The following is a 25,039-nucleotide window of genomic DNA, read 5'->3' as shown; positions in this document are numbered from 1 at the left end:
GCAGCTGCCATGTTTTGGACATGTATAGAAAGCTCCAGAATCACCTACAAGATGCGTACCAAAACATAAGCTCATCAGTACTGCTCCATCTACTATTGTCAGGGTGGAAACTGAGCCCAGAGAGTCTCAGAGCAGTTCTGATTCTGAGGAGGAACAACTATCTGTGGGAAAGGAGCCAGCTCATCCCTCACAGGCTCAGCACCTGGCAGAGATTCCTCCTGCCGGCATTCCTGAAATAGAGAGTGACCCTGGTAGTGAGGGAGTGCAGGAGGGGGGCTTCTTAGATGCTCGACGCAGACACGAAGAGCAACGAGCGATGGAGGGCGCGGAAAGGAGGCGTAGCGCCCGTTTGGTGCGCAAGCAGCGGCCGCCTCCCATGGACCCAAGGGAAAGAGGGAGGATCTCTCCCTAGCCCATAAGTTCTGGGTCTTCAAGTGACTCTCTTTCAAATGGGGATCAACTACCTATTTGAAGCTTAGGCCACTCTGCTGTTCCAGTCACTGGTGATTAGCATCTGAAAGAGTCATTAAGTTGTAAAAGAATTAAAGCTTTGAAAAGAAATCCTTTTGTCTGTGTCTTGAGTTGGCTATTGGAATCTACTGAGAGAGGCCGACAAGGGGCTCCTGACAACTATAATGTCAATGGCAAGACCTAACCCTGCTGCATCATCTGCCTCTGTAGTGATGACAACTGCTGTTTCTGCACTGTTCAGGACTTCTGTTACCATTGCTTTGGTAGCAACATGGCTTCTTTGGTACCAGCTGTATCTGTATCAACCACTCAAGGCCGTGCCTTTCATTTCTGTGCCTGCACTTATGCCACCAACAGTCCTTAAGTCTGTCAATACCAACAGTGCCTGCACCAATACGTACAAACCTGCCTGTCTTTGAAACCCTTGCTGCCAACCTTGTTGATGGCTTTGTTACTATCTTCAGGAGCAGAAGAGCTCCTCTCAGATTCTGGATGTCATTAAAATGCATTTCTTCAATTGCCAGTGGAAAACAGATAAAGAGGAAGATGACCTAACCTCTTGCGGCAGGGAGTTCCACATATGGGGCACTTCCTCAAAGAAAGCCCAGTCATGCAGTTGCCACCAGTCGTGTCCCAGAAGGACATGGTACATGCAAGAGAGGCACAACCGCTGATTTTAAAGGATGGACAGGTTCACATGGGAGGAGATAGTTCTTCAGGTAGCCTGGGCCCAAGATGTTTAGTACATTAAAAGTAACAGCCAAGACCTTGAATTGCACTCAGAAATTAACTGGCAGCTAATGCAGCTGATAGAATAAAGGGGTCACATGATCCCAGCACTTTGCCCCAGTCAAAATTCTACCAGCAGCATTCTGCACTAATTGCAACTTATTTATTTATTTATTTATTTATTGCATTTATATCCCGCCTTTTTCCCTCTTGCAAAGAACCCAAGGCGGCTTACATTATCCTCTTTCTCTCCGTTTTATCCGCACAACAACAACCTGTGAGGTAGGTTGGGCTGAGAGTCTGTGACTGGATCTCCTGGCTCCCAGTCCAGCACTCTATCCACTACACTACACTGGCTCTCTAATTGACATTCCTGAGTGGTTTTCAGGGGCAGCCCCTTGTACAGCCTGTTACAGTAGCCCAATCAGGATTTAACTAAGGCATGTAGGACCGTGGCCAGCGGGTCTGACTATATCAGGAACAGAAGCAGCTGGTGCATGAGTCAAAACAGCATCCTGAGTATCTAATAACAAGGCCAGTTCCAGGAGTACTCCCAAGCTATGAACTGGATTTTTAAAGGAGAGTGGAACCCCATCCAGAATAGACTGACATGCTACCCCTGGACCTTGGTAGGCTTCCTAACCAATAGTATCTCTGTCTTGTCCAGATTTAATTTAAGTTTGTTTACCCTCATTCAGCCCATTACCAAGCTCAAGAATTTGACCTTCTTCCTTTGGACAGACTCTTATCACGCCACCAACCTGTGTCCTCCTGCTGTAGAGGAAGAGATGCGCACCTCAGAAAGGGGAGCACTGGGTTCTACTCAAGGTACTTCACCATTCCCAAGAAAGATGGGAGTCTCCATCCTCTCCTGGACCTTCAGGAGTTAAACACCTTTATCAGGCCCAGGAAGTTCAGGATTGTGATACTTGTCAATATTCTCCCCTTGCTGCAGAGGGTTTGCATCCATCAATCTCAAAGATATCTATCTTCACATCAGCATCTGGCTGATTCATTTGCCTTTGGGGACTGCTGCTTCTAGTTTCAGGTCGCACCACTTGATCTTGCCAGGGCCCTCACCAAATGTATAGCTGTCATGCTGGTCATCTCTAACCATCATTCATTTGGCTGCCAATGCCACTCACACTCAAACTGTCAAAGTGCATTTCATACAACAACTACTGGGTTTCATGGCTGCAGCCACAGCAGTTTTCTGGCAAGGCTTTGCATGAGACCACTGCAAAACTAGTTTATCCACAGATTCTTCCCTCTTATGGACCCTCAGTTACTAAGGTGATAAATGTAGTTCTTTGAGTGGACTTAGGGTTGGGATGCTGAGCTGAAAGGCCATGCTCCTGTTCCACCACTACTTTGGTCCCCATGAAATAGGCAAATGGGGATTGTGTACCTTGTGCTTCAGGCAAGTGGTAAATGTCTATTTCTAAACTTTTGGGGAAAAAAACAAGTAACACCAGGGAAGTGGCAGTGAGCTGAATAACATGGTTGTGGAACCTGCTGCTCCAGCTGCCTCTGATAATGGCCTACCCCCTGAGCAGAAAGGAGAAATGTTTCCATTCTGTTTTATCCTCTTGCAAATGATGGCCAAGGGCACCACTGGCATAAAAGCAGCTGTGAGCACCTTCCAAACGTCCATGAAGCAAATGAGAGAATGAGGATGTGGAACGCTGAGTCTTCTGTGTGCCAATAACACCACTGCAGTGGAGGCGAGACTGTTTCCCCTTGCAGGAAAGAGAATAAAGCCCTTCTAGTTAAAAATGAATAACCTGAGAACATAGGAATACCTTGCACATTACTTGAGTCACTAAAAAGGTAGAAAAAGAGAATCAAATTTCCTTTAAGAGTACCGTACTTAACAACGTCCTTGACCTCTCTTGTGGATGAGTGGTCATATCACAATTTGGTTGCTGAAAGGGACTTTCCAATGGCATTCATAATTTGTTTATTTGTTTATTTTATTTATCATTACATTTATATCTCGCCCTTTTTCCTCCAAGGAACCCATGGTGTCTTACTCCTCCTCCTCTCATTTTATCCTCACAGCAACCCTGTGAGGTAGGTTAGGCTGAGAGTCAGTGACTGGCCCAAAGTCACCCAATAAGCTTCATGGCCAAGTAGGGACAAAAACCCCATCTCCCGAGTTCCAGCCCACTACACCATACTGCTTTCAAACTAAAGAAGATCTGCTTCACGGAGCTTAAGTAAATGGAAATTCACCCAGGGTCATGACCAGATCCAAATTAAGCTGTCTCCATTCTACACTAAAGAAAACAACCAAAGGTGAGTCTTTAACAATGCCAAGAGAGCAGCCAGGAATAGATCTTTTTTTCTATCAGATAAATGAATAGATAGTGATTTTCATAGCCAGATATTGTGGAACCAACAGTTTCTTCAGGAAACCTGGTGAGGCAGTACACCATTGAATAGACCATTGAATCTATTAAAACAACCTGAACATGGTGAAGGAAGAAGTTAACATGACAGGTTTATTTATTGCTTTACCTGTTGTTCAGATTATGCACTGCACACACTAACCACAAAACTCTTTGAAGTGTCTCCTGGAGAGAACAAAATTAATATCTAGCATCCAGCTCATCTCTATGTTTTCTTTTCAGGAATGCAAAAGCATAATGTGGTTTTGTAACATCTTAAAGACTCCAGGGTAAATGGTGTTCTGTTTGGGGTGAACTTCATTTTCCTTAATAATAGAGTATTATTATAACATCTGTGAGTCCCCGTTGCTCTTATTCTGGCCCATTATATAGATTTTTTTATTTAAAGTGCCTTGTTTTTGTTCAAGCAGCGTATTTGACTTTATCCTTGCCTGTCAGCTTAAACAGTTATTTTATGTTAGAAGTTTTTGTTAGCTTTTCGACAAAATTATTGTTTCTAGCTAGACAACTTCTTTCTCTTTTGTAATACAAAAGTATGCAAAGGTTGTGTTAAAACTTTAGAGTAATTTCTGTGATATAAATTTCCATTACCTTGCCTATTTTGATTGGGTTGGACATAACAGTGGATCATAGCCATAAAAGCTAAGATCTCCAGGTTTCACTCATTCAGACATATTATTTGGACCACTATATTCAATAACAGTCCCTTGCTATTTTCAACTACTTTTTGAATTGAAGTTCTGTATAGTTTTAAAAACTTTTTTTTTCACTAATGGCTAGGATGGGAGCAGAGTACTGAAGGGTTTGACATGCCAGGGATCATTCCACTTAAGCTTAGGTAAATTTTCACCTTTAAAGATGGGCAGAAAAGGACAGATAAAGGCTAAGTGTTGCTTGGGTATGGGGGATATGGGGGTACTCTATATCTGTATTCTCAGATGCATTTTTCTGTGGTGCACAATGAGTAAATCAAGCAATATCTCCCCCCTGCCCCCCGTTAAGCATAACATGCAGAGTTCACGTAACACTGTTGCATGTTTTTGGTGCATATCTTGATGGACTCAGCATTAGACGTTTGGCGATGAGGATATCAACTACCTCACAATTCACACTTAAAATGATTTTTAGTTTCACCATTAATTTGCTTTGAAGAAATGAGAGTTTAAATCTGTATATTTTCTTTATTGCTATACTAAAACATAGCTTAGAATGTGAAACAGAGGTCTGGGTAGCTTAGATTACTACGGTGCATTGTACATGAGGCTTAAAGACAGTTCAGAAGCTATAGTTTGTACAAAAAAAAATAGCAAGGTTACTAATGGACTAAGTATGTGGAACACATCACGCCAGTCTTGAAGCAGCTGCACAATTCAAGGTGCTGGTTTTAACATTGAGAGCCAGCGTGGTGTAGTGGCTAGAGTGTTAGACTGGTAGTCAGGAGATCTGGGTTCTAGGCCCCACTCGGCCATGGAAGCTCACTGGGTGACTTTGGGCCAGTCACAGACTCTCAGCCCAACCCACCTCACAGGGTTGTTGTTGTGAGGATAAAATGAAGGAGGAAGAAGATTATTTATGCCGTCTTGGGTTCCTTAAGGAGGAAAAAAGGCGGGATATAAATGTAATAAATAAATAAACATTTAAAGCTCCAAACAGCTTAAGGCCAGGATATCTCAAGGACCACTTCCTCCCACATGAACCTGTGCTTATATTAAGATCCTTGTCAGAAACCCTTCTGTGGATCCTTCTTTCCACCATCTGAGGTGAGGCAGGTGGGGACCTGGGGAAGTCTCCCCTAGCACTGCCTCTGTTATCTTTTCAGCACCATGTGACCCCCTTTTTATTTGTACAAGCATTTTTTTCATCTAGTGGTTTTATTTTGCCTTTATAGAAGTTCTCTGTTACTGGTTTTTAGTGTTCGAAATTTTCATTCATGTTCTAATATTTTTCTAATAAAACTGCAGACTGCTATGAGAGGTGGCCTTTGTTTGAAATACATAATAGCCATAACAAGAGGGAAAAGTTCCTAATAAACTCAGAGGTGGTATAGCCCTCTTTCAGAAAAAGCGCATTCCAGTTCTAGATAGTAACACAATTCAGAAAATGTCGCTGAGAGAAGTCTTCAGTGACATCTTTAAAAAGGCTAGAGGAGCAGCAGTACTTTTACTACATAAAATCTGAACACTTAAACTTCCTAGCTGATTTAGAAAGTATATTCCTTATAGTACAGCTACAAATAGAAAGAGAGCATTTAGTACTAAAGCCTTTGATTGTGTGGATCACAACAAACTGTGGCAAATTCTTAAAGTGATGGGAATACCAGACCACCTTACCTGTCTCCTGAGAAACCTGTACGAGGGTCAAGAAGCAACAGTAAGAACCAGACATGGAACAACCAATTGGTTCCAAATTGGGAAAGGAGTACGACAAGGCTGCGTATTGTCACCCTGCTTATTTAACTTATATGCAGAGTACATCATGAGAAACGCCGGGTTGGATGAATCACAGGTCGGAATTAAGATTGCTGGGAGAATTATCAACAACCTCCAATATGCAGACGATACCACCCTAATGGCAGAAAGCGAAGAGGATCTCAAGAGCCTCTTGTTGAGGGTGAAAGAGGAGAGTGCAAAAGCTGGTTTGAAACTCAACATTAAAAAAACTAAGATCATGGCATCTGGCCCCATCACTTCTTGGCATATAGAAGGGGAAGAAATGGAAGCAGTGACAGATTTTATTTTCTTGGGCTCCAAAATCACCGCAGACGGTGACTGTAGCCATGAAATTAAAAGACGCTTGCTCCTGGGGAGGAAAGCTATGGCCAACCTAGACAGCATAGTAAGAAGCAGAGACATCACCTTGCCAACAAAGGTCCGTCTAATCAAAGCTATGGTTTTCCCAGTAGTAATGTATGGCTGTGAGAGCTGGACTATAAGGAAGGCTGAGCGCCGAAGAATCGATGCTTTCGAACTGTGGTGCTGGAGAAGACTCTTACGAGTCCCCTGGACTGCAAGGAGGTCAAATCAGTCCATCCTAAAGGAAATCAACCCTGAGTGCTCCTTGGAAGGACAGATACTGAAGCTGAAGCTCAAATATTTTGGCCACCTAATGCGAAGAGAAAACTCTCTGGAAAAGACCCTGATGCTGGGAAAGACTGAAGGCAAAAGGAGAAGGGGATGGCAGAGGATGAGATGGCTAGATAGTATCACCGATGCAATGAATATGAACATGAGCACACTCTGGGAGAGAGCGCAGGACAGGAAGGCCTGGCGTGCTATGGTCCATGGGGTCACGAAGAGTCAGACATGACTGAACAACAACAACAACATATATGGTCCATATACTGATACCCATATTATAGATGTTTTACTGCAAATTGCACAGGTTACACTGAATAAATTAATAATTGGAAGGAATTGGAGTGAGATATAAACCAAGCGTGCACAACCTGTGGCCCCAAGGCCTTAACGGCACTCCCTGGGTGCTCTGACACATGCATACCCCACCATATTCTTGCCAATTGTACCATTGCTACCAACAATACAGATCGCTCAGTCCAGTGAGGAAAGAGGGATCTGTATGAGGATGTCTAGTGGAGGGAGAGGAGAGCCTCTTGTATCAGGATTGCTGGGGGAGGGGTGAAGGCTTTCCACTCACTCCCTCAAAGATCCTCCTACAGATTGCTCTTTCCTTATTGGGTTCTACAAGCTCCTCACAACTAGTCCTGGGCTAAGCATCAGAAACCCAGTCCAGCCCCTCAGCTGGTGGTACATAGGGATGTCTGTTGCCAGGAAAACTGGCCCTTTTGGGGCTCCCTGGACTTCTGCAGCACGCTAAACTCGGCTTGGTTTTTGCAAGCCAAGCCACATCAGTTTCCCCGAGTTCCAGGGACTTTTAATGCATTTTTTTTGGTCATTCCTGTAATTTCCACAAATAAGAGATTTGTGCAAATTTTGCTGGAGATTTGTGCAAATTTGGCTGCAAATTTGCATAATTTGCACAAGTTATGGCTATAATTTGCACAAATTATGCAAATTCATGCAATTCACAGCCAAAATTTGCACAAATTATGCAAATTTATGCAATTGGCGGCTAGGGATGTACGAAACACCTACTTGGCTCCGCGCCGGGCAATCCGTGGGGGGGGGGAGGCGCTCCATCCCTCCCCCCGGAATCCTGCCTGGCCGGCTCTGCTTCGCGGCCAAGCCGCGGAGACGCCGGCCGGCTCCAGCTGCCCGCAGCCGGACATCCGGCTGCTGGGCAGCCCTGCAGGGATGCAAATGGCGGCTGTCGTAGCCGCCGCCATTTGCATCCCTGTATTGAGCCGTGATAGGCTACGTAAATATTTACGTAGCCTATCACGGCAGGGGAAAAAACCCAGCGTACGCAAATGGCAGTAGCCGCCGCCATTTGCATACGCCGGGGGTTCCCCCCCCACACTGTGATAGGCTACGTAAGTATTTACGTCCCTGCGTTAGCCGTGATAGGCTACTTAATATTTACGTAGCCTATCACGGCTATGAAGAGGAGGAAGTGAATGGCGGCCGTAGGACAGCCGCCATTCGCAAAGCAGCACGGACGGGAGCAGGTAAGTGCTCCGTTTCACGCGCCTTTCGTGAGGGGGGCAGGGGCTTCGTTCCGCGACAGATTTCGGGGGTCTGAATGCACTGGCATTCGGCCTCACCGAGTTCCGTCGCGGAATTCTCTGACATCCCTATTGGCGGCTGCAATTTGCACAAATGTTCTTTTATGCGCGCACACGCACACCCCCAGAAATTCTGCCAGCTGGCCTGACTTGTTGCATGGAGAGTTGGGCCAGCTGGCAGAAAATGGAATGGAGTCAGGGCTGAGCCAACGAAAGCTCATTGAGCACCACCTCCCAACCATGTTCCTTCGTAAGCTGAAAGCCAGTCCCCAAAAGAGCTGTGCCTCTGCGCTCCATAGGCTAACTACAGGGAGGAGGTATGTTAGCTTACCTCTGCATTTAGCTCACAAAGAATATTATTGAACCCTGGTTATAAACATGAAAATACACATCTGTTCCTAAACTCAAGCATTGGCTAGAGGACATGTATATCATTGCACCCAGGAAGGAGGTCACATAGTACAGCCACAAAATGAAACTAGATGAAACGAAGCTTGCTTATTGGTATATTTTACGATACACTACAACCAAAAAGACATTAACACAAGAGTAAGCGGAATAATACTGCACCTGGCTTACCTCAGACCCGACATGGATCTCTGTGCTATTTTTCTTCTCTTCCCCAATCTGCATTCTACATATCTTTATCTCCATCCTTCCCATCTTTCAGTTTTAATGTTTTGTATTTAAATCTTTTATTTATTTGATCGTAAATAGGTATGAATTATTAACTAAGTGTTCTGTAATAAAAAAAATCATTAATTTAACAAAGTAGACGTGTTCTTGCTTCCTCCAGACATGTTTCCCCACCTGTCACAAAGGTATTCCTTGCCTTATGTTTCTTCATTGTGTTCTGTGAAAATAAAGTTCTTTCTTTGCCCAGTAGGTGAGAGGATGTGGCCAAAGATGACCTGAGGCTATTTACAGGTGCTTTATATTTGAATGGTTTATTGAAATCACAACTGATAAACAGGGAATCACATCTATGAGATGAAGGCACAATGAACAAGAAAATAAATGAACTTTAGAGAAAATATAATATAGTAAATAGTACAATAAATAGTACAATTTGATTAATGCATCAGGTGAAATGGCTTTTACATACAAGGATTATAATATACAAAATTAACCACGGTTAGCCCGTTCAAAAACAAAAAAAACACACCCTACACTTGCCCTCATCTTCCACCAGCCCTCTAAGTTAAAACATATTATGTTCCCAGCTGTACAGCAGTTTGGTCTAAAAATTAAGGAAGAAAGACTTAGAGTTACTTATTCCAAATAGTGGAGACAGACTCATATGGTCTTGGATGAAAGTCCCAGGGTCCAAGGTGTAGGATCCAGTAGAATTCAAACAGAAAATTAATTGAGGTAGGAACTGAAGAAAATGTTTATTAATAATAAAGTAGTGAAGCCCAAGCCTCAACAAGAAATTAAAGTAAATGAAATTAAAAGAAGAAAAAAGGAAGGGAAACCTTAAAAATCTAGATGTATTCAAAGCTGATCACAAACAAAAAATCTCACCCATGAAAAAGCTAGCTCTGTGTAAAGATAACAAGGAACAGTTCCAATAAGAGTCAAGGAGAAAAAAAAATTCCCAAAAAGGAAGTAACAAGGATTAATCTGAGCTGAGCAAAGTATCTGCAGAAAACTCAGCACAGAAACCCAAACCTGTTGTTAAATTATTGCAAGCAAAAATAATTGCATCTAAAAACAAAGTTTCCTTCTCTCTGTGTTTGAGAGAAGAGAGCGATATTTAAGCACACAGAAGTCATCAGAGGAGAAAAAAAAACTCACTTGTATGTGAAAGCGAGTGAGCTGAAGCTAAGATGGAGTCTAATGAAAAAGAACTGAAGCTTCTTTCTGTTCCAAAATATCCCCAAACCTCTTCCTGTTGTCTGATTGGTTCCTTCTCTTTCCCCCATTCCCTCATAACTAAAAATTCGGTTCTGTATTGGTACATGGGAAATCAGGGGGAAAAGGTCATTACATCACTTTTCATTAGTGCCCAGAAACAGCTCCCCTTTGTCTTGGCGAGCTAATGTGATCCTAGGGTCTTGTTAGGGTACACTCTGAGCAAAGAGCCATTGGCAGTACCCAACTTCGTACCTTCTCCATACTGCTCCATTGTGCCATAGCTTGGCCAAGGCCTAGTCACCACAGCAAACATTTTTCTTTTTCCTCATTTCAGAATCCAGAGGTCCAGGCCAATAAAAATCTCTGCCCTCTCTTCCAGCAGGAGACAGACAGTCATGCTATTTATGAGCCAAACCAAAGATTTATGCCATTCCATGTAGGCCTTGTCCCCAGTACCCCCCAAATAGAACCTGAGTAACACTCTGAACATTACCATTTCCCATTACAGGCATGCCCTGTGGGTGCGGATAAAGAGTAATGCATTTAAGAAGGTACCATTTTCTAGTCACTTACCATGCACCCTTAAGGAATTATATGTCCACATAAAATTGTAAAATATATGAACTGACTTACCTTTAGCAAATTATTGGGGAGGGGTATCTATGTTTGTTCTGACGAAGGAAGTGGGAAATCTTTTTTTTTTTTAATCAGATGTTTAAGCAATTGAGTGACTGAGCCAGACTTATGAGATCAGCAGTACTGTATTAAACTGTATTGAGACACAGCAGCAATTATTTTAACTGTGTGTGTCAACTGAGTTACAGACATCAGTTTTTCATAACTTATTTATTTATTTATAATTTATTTATAATCACAAGTGGCCCTTTTAAGAAGGCAGGGGCTCCTCCTGTTCACAGAAGGTTTTTGATACATCCCACTAGCGGAACAGGGGTGATGCAAATTTTTTGCTGATTGCCCCCTTCCCCTGCAGACCTCTCACTCATTCCAGAGGGTCCCCAAACCCTCCAGAGCAAATTTTCAGGGGTGCAAGGGGCTTCAAGGGGAAGGTGGAACTGGAGAAAGTCACCTACCCCCTTCCACTGGCAAGAGTATCCCATGAGCAGAACTCTGCTTACAGAATGCTCCTACCAACAAAAGGGTATTCAGGATCCAAGCCAATATCTCTGAATTTGCTTCTCTGCCTAAAGACATCCAAAGTAACATAAAACCAAATAAAATCTAAAACATATCTGATAACATATCTATTATTTATGTAATGGCAGTTCAGAAATATCTACGCTAATGCTGGGAAATGGTATTAGAATGGTTTTTTCTGTATTTCTCTTAATATAACATTGTTAACTCTTTGTTGTTTAGTTTTAATGCTTTTCTACAAAGTTTTCATTACAAATTGTACTAGCCAATGCAAAATAATGAAAAATCAAGAAAATTCAAAAATAGCATTTAAACAAATATATTTTACTATCAGAGATAGTGGGTTTTTCAAGGATCCCAAAACATTCTGTTTCATTCCTAAACCTGGTAGACCAACATAATATTTTGTTTTCTGATGCCAATTTATGCCAGGATCTTCCAAAGGGGAGCACATAGTACTAAGAATAAACCTTGGCCAGTGGCACTTGCTTGAACTGTAAAGGCTCAATAATTTTGGCATCATTTGTATGGGGGTGAAAGCAAAATCAGCTTTAAACACTGTACATACATGAAATGGTGCACTTTGAGCTCTAATGCCATGTGAAAATAAAGAATGTCTATTTTTATAGAAAGCAGGAAGCGCTTCTCAAGTACAATTGTTGTCATTAAATATTTATTAGCTGTTGCCACAACAACATATCTTCTACATTAATATAAAACTACTTTTAGCTGGGATATGAAATAACGGCTGATGGTCAGATTTCATTGGTAACTGCTGGCTTCAAAACATTAGGTAACATATACTGAACTCAGAAGGTAAAAATGATTTTTAAAAATTTCAAATTCTGAACAAATACTGAAAAGCTACAAATGAGAGAATATGACCACTGAGTATATTCAGGCCAAGTCTGGGGTGAACTCTGTGTAGAATCTTTAGACAAATTGATAAAACAAATGAGTCAGCACTGCCACCCAAAAGGCAATGGGTTGGTGATCCAAACTTAGTGATGCTTAGAGTAGAGTACACCCGTTTAAATTTATTAGACTTAATTCGGTCATGAATAACTTAAGTACCATTTATTTCTGTAGGTCTGCTCTAAGTGTAATTAAGTCTGGATTCAACCCATTGTCTGGGATAACTTTATCTCGCCAGGTTAAAACAGCCAAAGAATTCTAAATGGTTACAAAACAAGTATATGACTTCTACCAAGCCAACGTACGCATTACAACCACCATGACTAGGCCACTTGTAATTAGTCCATGGTTATTACTGTATTTTGAATCATTCCTGTACAGCAGGTCCCCATGAGGATATGACATTTTTAATTTTTTGGGTTGGATCCAGACTTAGTCATACATAGAGCAGACCCTCTGAAATTGATGGCGTTTATGTAGTCATGACAAACTTGATTTCATTGCATCTACTCTAAATATGACTTAAGTCTGGATCCAGTCCTTGTTAATTAACCTTTAGTATTTTCACAGTTAATAAAGACAAAATGCTGAAAGATAATTACGTCCTACTGAAAATAATAATACATCCATTTCTAGTCTTAGTAACTGTGGCCATTTTCTTCTGTAATAACAAAAGAACTATACTGGGATGGGAATTCTGCCCACGGCAGGGCCACCTTCAGCTTACACAGTAAATGTGTTCCACTTAGCAAAGAGTGTGTCAGGGTTAGTAAGGGTTTTAGAAGTTGATTTGATGGATCAGCTTCTACATAATCCCAGACTCTTAAAAACCAGGTCAGTATAGTAGGGGGAGCTGCATTTTTCCATAGTTTCCCTAAACTAGAGATAATGTTAGAAGCAGTTTATCAGTTTCTGATGTATGTTTCAATGCTTGTCTTAAAATACACTGAAAAGAGCTAAGCTGCCTGCTTCTGGAAGAATATGCCACTCAATGAACTACTTTAGATAGAAGATATTTCCTGAAATATTGTCCTCATCCCACCTTGCAAGTAGCTATCTTACAAGTCTACCAACTGTAAAACATAGCGTACACCTTGTTAAATTCAACAAAAGTCTGACCTCTTGGTTCCCCCCCCCAACAGCTGTTCTTTATATTTATTTAGTTGCTTGATTTCAATTACTAATTACAAATTAGTTACTGATTTCTGAGAAGATCAACTATATATGCCCTTTCTGTAACTTACGTTGTTTTGTCTGTTTTTTCCTCATGGCCGTGGCTTTAAATGCTTTCTCATTAATAATTCTCTGGGGTCTCTCCTTTAGTTCTTCTTAAATCAGAATATTTAGACATGCTGTTTTTTGTTTGTTTGTTTCATGTGTGTTAATAGTGTGTCTAGTTGTGACTACATGAGGATCTGAGGTAGCAGAAATTTATTTCATCTCATAATTTATTGTACTTCTATAACAAATTCAGTCATTGAATCCACTGACAGCTACTTTCATTCCTTCCCACTCCCTTCCTGAACAGCTGATGGGAGCTATTACAAATCTTCTGACTGGGACTATACACACCCTAGGATATCACTGGCTGGAGTCATTTGAAATGGGCATCATTGCCTGGAGAAATTTCATTTGTTCATTTGTTTGTTCTTTATATGTATATGCCTATCTATGAAAAATCTCTCAGGGCAATTTACCCTGCGAAATAAAAATGCGAAATAAAAACTGTGGGGCTATCAACAAGATCTAGGGATGGCAGAGAATTCCGCCACGGATCTCAGTGAGGCCGAATGCCAGTGCATTCGGCCCCCCGAACTCCGTGGCGGAACGGCCTGCCCCCCCCGGGGATCCCCCCTGGGACGAGACTCACCTGGGGCGGATCTTCCGGGTGGCAGCAGCTCCTGCGGCAGCGGCGGTGGCTGCGGCGGCTGGTCTTCCAACCGGCTTCTGCCACCGCCGCCATTTCCACTCTTGTAAAAAAAAAAAGACGTGATAGGCTATGTAAAGATTTATGTAGCCTATCATGACTAGGTTTAAAAAAAAAAACTCGACGTGATAGGCTACGTAAATCTTTACATAGCCTATCATGGCTGGCTGGGTTAAAAAAAACCAAATAACGCGTACACAAATGGCGGCTGCTACAGCCACCACCATTTGCGTTCCTTATTTTTGCACGTCTTAGTCTATGTAAATATTTACGTAGGCTACAATGGGGAATCAAAAAGGGACGCAAATAGCGCCCACTACGCTATTTGCGTTCCCCTTTATTTTCACTGTCATAGTCTACGTAAATATTTACGTAGATTAAGAGGGCAAAAATAAGGAATGCAAATGGCGGCGGCCCTAGCTGCCGCCATTTGCGTACGCGGGGGGGGGTTGTTCGTTTTTACCGGCTGCGGACAGCTCTGGCCTGGCTGGGCCTGGCCAGCTGCTCCATGGAGCTGCCGCGGAGCACAGCCAGCCGCGGAGGATTCCGGGGGGGAGGAATGGAGCGCCTCCTCCCCACCATCAATATAATCCGCGAAAGGTAAGTGACTTTCGTACATTCCTGTTCTCAGCCCCCTCTTATGTCAGATAACAGTTCTTGGAACCATTCCAGGTCTCTGTTCTTGCATCTAGGAGTCTCTGCTTATCATCGCAGGTGTTGAGGACTGAGCATCCCTCCCTCCTACAAACCATCTAATCATTACCAGACTCTTTCTTCTCTGGTGCTTTCAGTGTTACATCTTCTCCCTTGCAAACTTTCGCTGCTTTGTAAGCCCTTCTCTTCTCTCGCCCTTCCTCAGCATTCTCAGCTGCTTAGAAAGCCAAACCTGCCCCTCCTGCTCATCATACACCTCTGTCTTTGTCCAGTCCATCTGTGCTAAATTGCAACCAGCTAGCCTGGGTGGGGGGCCAAACTGCACCTCTTCCTGTCTCAGGCTTTTCACAAAACCAATAAAAATGCAATGGCAATAAAACACAACAGTAAAAATGTGCTATACATAAAAGACCAAGCAGCAGAGAGTATAAACTATTTCAAGCTAAAACAAATTAAAAGTCTTTAGAAAATATAAAAGGTCTTTACCTGGCGCCAGAATGACCGCATGAATAGCTGCCAGGTGAGCCTTTCTGAGGAGGGAATTCCATTCCTAGGATGCCACACTGAAAAAGTTTTTTCTCCAGTAGCCACTGGCTGCACCTCACCTGGAAATATGTGCACAAAGAGCAGTATCCTATCGTGTCATTGTGACAACGCACATTACATTGTACTGGTTAAGGGACAATGCTTACAGAATGGGATTCCCCAAAAAACCCACCTTGCAAGCTAATGCTATTGCTGTTGCACTACAAGTCGCTTATGCTACTGGAACATAGTTTATGCTAGCACAGTGACACAGTAGAATACTGCCAGAGAGTTCTTTTTCTAAACTAAAGTTACATAATAATTCCTTTCTCGATTATGGGAACTATACTATAGAATATTCCTAAAATGAGATATGTTATCTTTTTTGTTTACACAAACTTCACCAATATTTTCAGTTATAAAGTATGGTTTTGTTTATTTTTATTTATTTATTTATTTAAAACATTTGTATCCCACGCTATATCATTAAGATCTCAGGGCGGTGTACAGATAAAACCAATGTAAACAGTGTACATTACATTAAGTGTACTTTACAATGTGTACTTTACAATGATACACTAAATCATTAAGCTAGCTAATACCAATTTAAAATCTAAAACATTAAAACAGTTACAACAGTGTGCAAATTCAGGGAATCCAATTAGCGCACAAAGGCTTTGGCAAAAATGCATGTTTTAGCTTGACGCTGAAATGAAGCCGATGTCTGTGCCAATCAGGCCTCCAAAGGGAGTGCGTTCCACAACCGGGATGCCACAGCAGAAAAATCCCTTTCCCATGTCCCACCGTAATGTACATTTTGCCCTGGTGGGATCCCAAGGAGGGCTCCTCCAACAGATCTCAGTCCTTAGGCAGGCTTCATTTGATTTAGGCTTCATTTGCTCATGCAGTAAAATTAGGTGAGAATAAAAGGATAGAGAACTGAGGGGTAGAATAGACTAAACTACTTCAGGTGAGGGAACCACGTTTGTAATGCTCCCCTATGTAAAAACAACAAGTACAAAAACTCCTTGCACCTGCAAGTAGAAACTAATAGAGCAGGAAGTGGGCTGGTCTAAGACATTTCTCCCTGATGTAGTAGATTTCTTTTAAAAAAAAAATACTTTCAGAGTTTTTTTGAAGTGGAGAAGCGTTCAACAGCGGCACCCCCCACCTGCAACCTTAAATGGCATAGTCCACTCTTCCACTTCTTAATTCTACCACCTTATTCTGCTTCTTGTGTAGACCAGTTCCCAAGGTTCAGAGCATAATATAATTTCTCTTCACATCAACCCTGTGAAGTAGGTTTGACTTTGAAATGGGATGGCTTAATTCACACATGCAAGTTGTCATGCGTGAACCGGCCCTAACACCACAGAACTAATGCCATAAACCTCAGCTGTGCCTGACCACATGAGTTCCATAACTATTACTCCACGCTGTTGGATGGTGCCAATTTTTGTTATGGAGCCTGATCACCTGTGAGGAGATCTGTTTGCATGGCAAAGTATCAGGGCTGGCCTAAGACATTTTGCTGCCTGAAGTGGAGAGCAACATGGGACCCCTCCTATTCCATAGACAAAAGCTGACTGGACTGATGGTTGAATCTTCAATTCGGGCAATGGGACAGCATCCTCGAATGGACCTGAAGGAAACAGGCTAGCTTAGGGGACACAGGGCAGGCTGCATGGCATGCAGCTCTCTCCTCCATCTTGGTGCCACCTCCCAGCATCTGCTGCCTGAAGTGACCACCTCAGTCTGCCAAATGGTAGGGCCAGCTCTGCAAAGTATACTTCCAGCCTCCAGAACACTGGAAAACAGAGCGCTTCCCAAGAATCTTGAAGTTGGCTGGTCCATGGCACTGAATTATTGAACAATAATGATGCTTTAGACATAGATATTAACATACATATAAACATCAAACATAGTATGATGTATATAGCACACAGAATATAGAAATGGTAAAAGCTAAATAGCAGTTACTATAGCTACAGGTATGCATGTAAAATGGAAGTGTTGATGAAATATTATATAATAACCTAAAAATTATAGTATGTTGCATTTAGGAGTATGAAATGCATCAAATGCTTTGGAACAGTTATTTCATCCTGGTGGATATATCACTTGGTTCTGGTTTTGTAGGGTTTTCACACAATGACTAAAATTATTTTCTTTTAAAAATCAGCTATTTTTAGCTATTTTTCTATTATTTTACTTTTAATGTATTTTTATTTTACATAAGCCACTTTGAGAACTTTGAAAAAGCAGCCTTGAAATGTTTTAAATTAGTTAAATAAATCTTACTTATTTAATTTGTAATGATGCCATTGCAACACCTGCAGAATAAATAAATAAATTACAGTCCTATTTATTCTGTAAGGGTCTTGTAAAACTGGCAGCTAAAGTACTGGTATAGAGAGGTTCCAGCTGACTTGTGGCTATACTGACTGACTTTATATACTCATCTTTTACTTTTTTTAACAGTATCGGTCAGGGCGGGATCCTCAACGAGGCTCTGACAATGTTTCCAACAAGTCTTCAGACAGTGATGTAAGCGATGTGTCAGCAGTATCAAGGACCAGTAGTGCTTCACGTTTCAGCAGCACTAGCTATATGTCTGTGCAATCGGAACGACCGAGAGGAAACAAGAAAATTAGGTAAGAAACTGTGAAGTTGACAAATTTCAGATTTGTTTTGAACTGCAAATCTCTTTTCTGCAGTTTCCACTTTGTTCAAGTAACATAGCTTCCAAAATACTTTCCAGAAATGTTATGCTAGTTTTCTGTGACAGTGGAGCGGTTCGCGGTTATAGACTTGAGCTATATATGTCCGAAATGAACCTGTTACTGGCAATTTCAAGCCATGGACAGTGTCTAAAAATACAGTTTAAAGACAGTCATTTTTGTGATGACTGAAAATACAATTGAAAGGACATCACAATATTTTACAGGTTATAACAGAAAATTGTTTATGTGTCTTAATGGCTACGTTTAATAAGCCTATAACAAAGAGGTATAGATTCAATATATCTTACATGTACTTAAACATTCCTTTTGTAAAATCTTAGGCCTACTATATACATGAACCTATGACATTCGTGAGCCTACTGTGGGTATGGTGATTTGTGGGTGATTCATGCAATCTTCCCACAAAAAATGAGAGAGAAGATGACACAAAAACATACAGTTTACAGCAAGCATTCAGAGTTCACCACACTGTTTTTGAGGCCAAGGGAAGGCGAACCAAGGACGGCCCAAGTGGGAGGCAGGACAGAGGCTATGTTTAAGCTTCCTTTCTGCATAGCCCTAGGACACTACAGATTTCACCTTTTGATGTATCACATCCTGTACTTACGAGATTTTTCTTCAGTGTAACACATATTTAACCACTCTATAGAGGATTCAGAGATGCTAGAGATTGACTGCCAGACTGATTTATGAAGCTACCCAGATTGCTGGAGCAGTTCCCCGTCAGAAACAAGTTCCCCATCAGACATTTGAAACATGTATACATGTAACCATGATTACTGCAAAAACACAAAAATGGGGATTTGTATGTATCTTCTTTGAAAAGTTTACCCCCAAATAGTTAAAGAATAATTATACTAGCTAGACTGTTAAAACCTCATAATATACTTGTTATAATAATAGTGCAAAGTATGAGTTGCTTGTGTGTTGCTGACATGACAGAGTAGCAGCCTCACATGGGAAGGAAATATATTAGCAGTAGCTGTGAAGAAAGCTGGTTCACCATCCTAAATACCCTTCAAGCAATTCTGGAGGTGGAAGACTAGAAAGGAGTGACTACCTCTTCATAAAGTCCAGCATGGGATGGAATGCTGGCCTGTGAGAATTTCGTTTTCCCAACACATACTGAAATTGGCCTGAGAACTGACAGCTAGGAATAGGTATATATGTTTGCAGAATTCAGACTGAGTTTACATCTGTGTACATGTGCACGTGTGTGCATGCTTGCACATGAAACATACACTTACACTTATATGAATACACATACAATACCAAAGAGCTTCATAAATAGGGTGCACTACTAGGAAACTACCCATGCTGATCTTATTCTGCACTACAGAATATCTGTATAGATGGCATTTAGCCTGTTATACAAACTGTTTTCCCTTTACATGCTCCTAGAAAGCATGGTTACATCATGAGAAGAGCTTTGGCTATTGGGCAGTATAGAAATGTAATAAATAAATTTTCCCTAGACAATGTTTTAAGAATTAGCCAGCATGCTTTTCTGTCACCACTGCGTTATTCCATTTATTGTATGACATTTCTGTTGAATTTCTTTTTTGCTTAGTGAATGCATGTTTGGTTTCTCTCAAGTCTCCTTAACTAGCTTCTGTCTTCTTTTTTGTTTGCATGCTTCCTCAATTTTTGTTAACTCTGGAAGATCAAATGAGGAAAGAAAAGAGGTTGGGGAGGAAGGGGTTGGGGAGATATTCCCCAAGGAGGAGGAGAATCAGGAGCTTGAGGAAGAAGTGAAGGATGAACAAAATGATGAAAAGGGGGAAGGGGAAGAGGTGACAGAGAACTGTGATAAGGAGGAAAACAAAGCACCAGAAGCAGATGAAGAAGCCCAAGATGAACAAATTGAGGAAGGGACAGAAACGAGTAATAAAGAGGATTTGCAAAGGAGATACTCAGAAGATGATCTCAGGTAAATAGATCTCCATTTATTAGAGAGTTGTTGGCATTTTTCCTCATGCCTTGACCCTATTCCCTGCAACTCCCTCCATCGTTTGCAATAGCTTGTTGTTTATATTCTCTTTGTTCAGACATAGTATTTCAATAGTTGAGCAAATGCTGTCTACTGTAATGCTTTTGCAAAGGAAGTAATGAATTACAGGTACATCAGCCATGCTGTAATGCAGAGCATAATGACTGAGGCTGTCAATTATGAACTGGCCATCTTTGGTTCCTCGGTTCAAATCAAGCAGGAACTCATTGGGTGGCATTATACAAGCCAACCAATTCCCAGAGATTTATCACACACTCTGACAAACAGAATCCACAATATATGTAAATTAAGTGGTGGTGCTATGTAGTTACGCTTCTGTGGAACACAATAGACAAAAGCTCCCATTATCCTTAATCATGGGTGGCTTAACCTTCACCAACAGGAATCTCATGATCGAGTTACAATTCTGCGGAGCCCTACAATATACATACCACATATCCTGCCTGTCATACTGACAGGCATTTCATTAGTGAGTATAATAATACTGGGTTGTTTTAAGAATTCATTATTTAATGTTACATGCTGAGCTTTGAACAACCTTAGAGAAAGTGCTATAGAAATACTAAGTACTATTATTAGTACTGTTATAAGTGCTACTATTATTAAAGTATTCAAAGACAGTATTCAATGTTACAGTAGTTTTTCACATTCCAGACATGACCTTTTCCAGAGAAATTATCTTTTATCTGGTGACATCACTACAAAAGAATATCTTGAATATTTGCATTGCCTCATCCGGAAAGATCTGAAATCTTGATCTTGTTCATTTGTATAGTAACTGTACTAGGTGTATGGGTCTTAAAGTCTCTTTCAATTCATATGTTACTTGCTTGTAGGTCTGTTGTGTGTGAAGCAACATTTCAGTCATAAAAGCATAATTTGAAATAATCTGAAATAAGTCACATTGATTTTAATTATTACCAAATACGGGTATGTACATTTAAGCATTAGTAATTTTTAGGTGCTATTTCTTCTGAATATTCACAGTTATTTGGGTCAGACCGAAATCATAAATTTTAAAACTACATTTGCATTGTTATGGTTTCATGGGGTAAAATCCAACTTAGAGTAGACTTATTCAAATGAATAGGATTTAAGTTAGTCAAGACTTTACTCTCATTAGGATTTCTGTTGGATTTTACCCATGTTTTCCAGGGACCAGTACTGCTTTGAGGGACCTAGTGTGGGCATCTAATGGTATGAGGTTATAATACAAGCCAAAAAAGAGTTCCTTTCCAGCTCCTCACCCATTCCTGTTGCCCTCTGTTCTCCCCAGAAGTCATCCCCACCAGCACCCACCCCACCCAAAACATATTTTCCCCTTCACTTGTAAGAGAAGATAGGCACAGTGGCATGAACAGCAGCATTGGAGAAAGGGAGGATTTTTTCCACCCTGCCTTCTCTGATGCTCCAGTGCACTGATTAGCAGCATGCAGGGGAGATAGAACCTGGTGGATCATAGGGAATATAGTTCTCTCTCTCTTGCAGTGGCAGCAGCCCTCGTGAGAACTCCCATGGGCCACCAGTCTCCCATGGGCTGCCGAGATCCTTCACCCCAGCATGCAGCTAATCAGTATACTGGAGTGTCAGAGAAAGTAAGGAGGGAGGGGGAAAACAACGCCATGTTAGCTGTTCAGACCACTGCACCTATTTACTTTTACAAGGGAAGTGGGGGAATAAGTTTGAAGGGGAAGAGGACTGGTGGGGTGGGCTTTGGGGATGGATGGTACCAAGATGGATAAATAGAATTGAACCCATTTGTGTGTTTTCCTTGATATGTTTGAAGTTTGAATGGAATGCTTGAGGGAGCCCAGTTCATTCTGTTCACCCATCCTTAGTGTGTAGCAATTCTCTCCCTTCTTTCTTGAATTGAGGCAAACTAGGCTGCACTTGCCTTGCAAACACAGATCAGAAACTAGAGTTTGATTTAGTGCTCAAATTATTGGTGGGTGTGGTGGAGGTAATTGGCCTTTAATGAAATGTATTTGTTTTTATTTATTTAGGAATTTCTATATTGCATTTCAGGGCAAAAGGCTCTCCCAAGGAGGTTCACAATTAAAAGTATAAAAGTATGTAAAACTTAAAACACTTACCATCTAACATAATTAATAGATATCAACGGCAGTGAAAAGTATAAATTAGCAACCTTATTCAGTTAAAGCAGACTGGATTACCCAAGTCTTTAAGGCCCATTTAAAAATAGCCAGAAAGGAAGCCATACATGGGAGAACATTCCACAGAGACAGGGCCACCACTGAAAAGGCCCTGTATCTTATGCCCACCAACCTCTTAATGGCAGGCCTGTAAGCTGCTCCTTGGTGGCAGATTTTAGAGTCTGAGCAGGTATGTATAGGTGTAGGAAGTCCTTCAAAGAACCTTGTCTCAATCATTTAGGGCTGTAAAGGTAACCACCACTTTAAACAGAGCCCAGAAACACACTGGAAGCCAGTGTAGCCAGTTTATAATAGGTGTTATATGCAACAGTCGCTTGGCTCCCACAAGCGACTGTGCAGCAGCATTCTGAACCAGCTGCATTCTGAAGATTCTGAATCATACTTAAAAGCAGCTCCATGCGGAGGCATTACAGTAATCTGGATGTAACCAGGGCATAAATGACTGTGGCCAGGTCCTCTTTCTCCAGATAAGGTTGCTGCTGGTAAATCAGCCAAAACTGATGCAAGGCGCTTCCAGCAACCAGTGCCACCTGTGCCTCCATTGATAGTACCAAGTCCAGCAGAACCTCCAAACTGCGAACTTGGTCCTTCAGGGAGAGTGGAATCCCATCCAACATCATAAGAACATAAGAGCCATGCTGGATTAGACCAAGGTCCATCTAGTCCAGTATTCTGTTTGCACAGTGGCCAATGAGATGCCCATGGGAAACCCACAAGCAGGACATAAGCACAACAGCACCCTCACACTTGTGTTCCCCAGCAACTCACATGCAGAAGCATACTACTTCTGATACTGGATGTAATATATAGCCATCATGACTAGTAGCCACTGATAGCTTTGTCATCCATGAATTTGTCTAATCCCCTTTTAATGCTGTCTACATTGTTTGCCATCACTACATCTTGTGGCAGTTGCACACCTCCACCCAGATCAGCTGGTTTCCCCACCTACAGTGGGGAACTTCCATCTTCTTATCCAGATTAAGGCTTCACTTGTTTGCCCTTGCCCATTCCACAAGCGCCTCCAGACACCTTTAGAGTTCCCATAGCCTCCAAGGATCGGGAGATGGAAATGAGAGGTGGGTCCATGTGTAATCTGCACGCGTATGCCACTTGAGCCCAAACTCTGCATGAATTCTCCCTGCGGCTTTTAGATGTTAAAAAGCATGGGGGACAAGGGATGGAATAGAAGCCCACCCTGTCCCTCCAGAAAGCAGTGAATCCACGGAAAGCACTGAAGAACGCCATGCCCCCCTCCCAGTCTTACTCCAGCCAGACGACCCCAGGTACTGTGGTTGATGGTAGCAAAACCTGCTGAGTGGTCTAGGAGAACTATCAGGGTTGCAGCCCCCTGTCCTTTTTCCAGCATAAGTCATTCACCAGAATGACCAAGGTTGATTCTGTCCCCATACCAGGCCAGAAGCCAGATTCGAATGGATCTAAATAATCAGTGTCATCCAAGACTGCCTGGAGTTGAGAAGCTGAACCTTTTCCAGTGTCTTACTCAAGAATGGGACATGAGATGTTGGATGATAATTCAGAGTCATAGGATCAAAGTTTAATTTCTTTAACTGCTTGCTTAAGGACAGTAGGAAATGCCTCAAAAAGGTATTTACCACTTCCGAGGTCCAGATGGTAAGCCAAGACATGACAGCTTTTAGCAACCAGGAGGGGCAAGGATCCAAGGAGCAAGTAGAGTCTCAGCCCTGTAATAAACTTCTCCACATCCTCAGGCTGCATGGGCTGAATCAATCCAATACAGCATGATTAGATGGTATTCTGGATGCATCCATTTATGACTCTATTAAAATCATGGCATCCAAACTGGTACAAATGTGAGCAATTTTGTCTGCAAAATACAAAGCAAATTGGTCACAGCAGGCCTTCAAGTGTTCCACCACCTCTCCAAAGCCTACCAAAAGAAGGCTTCTCACCATTTAAAAAAGCTCCACTGGCCAGCATTGAGCAAATGCAATGGAGATGGATAATTAATATTTCTTCACTGCTATTGCTGGCAAAGAGTAAGCTCTGAAATGTGTTTGGTTGTGCCCATCACTAATCTTTTGCCACCTGTGCTCTAGTTGTTGGCCAAAGCATTTCATTGCTCTCATTTCCTTGGGGTACCAAGGAGCTCCCACAGAAGTACACCTGGGTCAAGGATATTCAGGAGCAATTGTATCAAGAGCCTAGGTCATCTTCACATTCCAAGCACAAACCACCAGTTCATCCACAAGTCCCAGCACCTTACCAGCACCCCAACTTTAGTCAAATCATACCTCCCCATGCCCTTCTAAAACAGTAGTTAACAAAGCAATCACAAAAGGTAAGGAGGCTGGACCACATCTGAACCCCTGTAATTTGAGCAATGTTTTGATCTGGCTTACAATTCTGTTTTGAGGGTTAAAACACAAACTACAGCCAACTACTCCACCTGAAACTGCTAAAAAGACTACTGACCTCTAAAAGTCATGTATAAAAGAATCATCAGAAGAATGAGGCAACAACTCTTTCTGAATTCTGTTCTTTTCAGTGAGTGTGCAGTCAACTCACAGAAATCCAATGTGAAGCAATGAGGGGATTTTACCACGGGGAATTCTATCCACCCACATCTTAGCTGGAGAAATAAGAAGCAAGGCATCAAGCTCTGCCCACCTGGGCAATCGGTGCAGCACCAACATAGGTTGGAGGGGCGGGGGGGGGGGGAGTCGCTGTGGTTCATAGAACCTCCATCTCTATCACCAGAAAACCACTCCACCTTGGAGCAGGCCTTGAGGGGTTGCACCTGCTGTTGGGCCATAGAGAGAGACTGGAGATGCTGCTGGTG

General features: G+C 42.0%; 1 protein-coding gene across 1 annotated transcript in view; it reads left to right on the top strand.

Annotated features, from left to right (window-relative positions):
• RIMS2 (regulating synaptic membrane exocytosis 2) overlaps window positions 1-25,039 on the top strand; it is a 616,900-nt gene that overhangs the window by 507,216 nt on the left and 84,645 nt on the right. Inside the window, exons 29-30 of the mRNA XM_084848966.1 lie at window positions 17,768-17,940; window positions 19,694-19,960. Of these exons, the coding sequence (XP_084705092.1) occupies window positions 17,768-17,940; window positions 19,694-19,960 (440 nt within the window). The remainder of the gene's footprint in view (window positions 1-17,767; window positions 17,941-19,693; window positions 19,961-25,039) is intronic.

This window comes from Heloderma suspectum, chromosome 4, assembly GCF_057233095.1.
Source record: "Heloderma suspectum isolate Gila_16-S chromosome 4, 16-S_ref, whole genome shotgun sequence".
Taxonomy (NCBI): domain Eukaryota; kingdom Metazoa; phylum Chordata; class Lepidosauria; order Squamata; family Helodermatidae; genus Heloderma; species Heloderma suspectum.
This window is presented reverse-complemented; position numbering and strand designations above follow the sequence as displayed.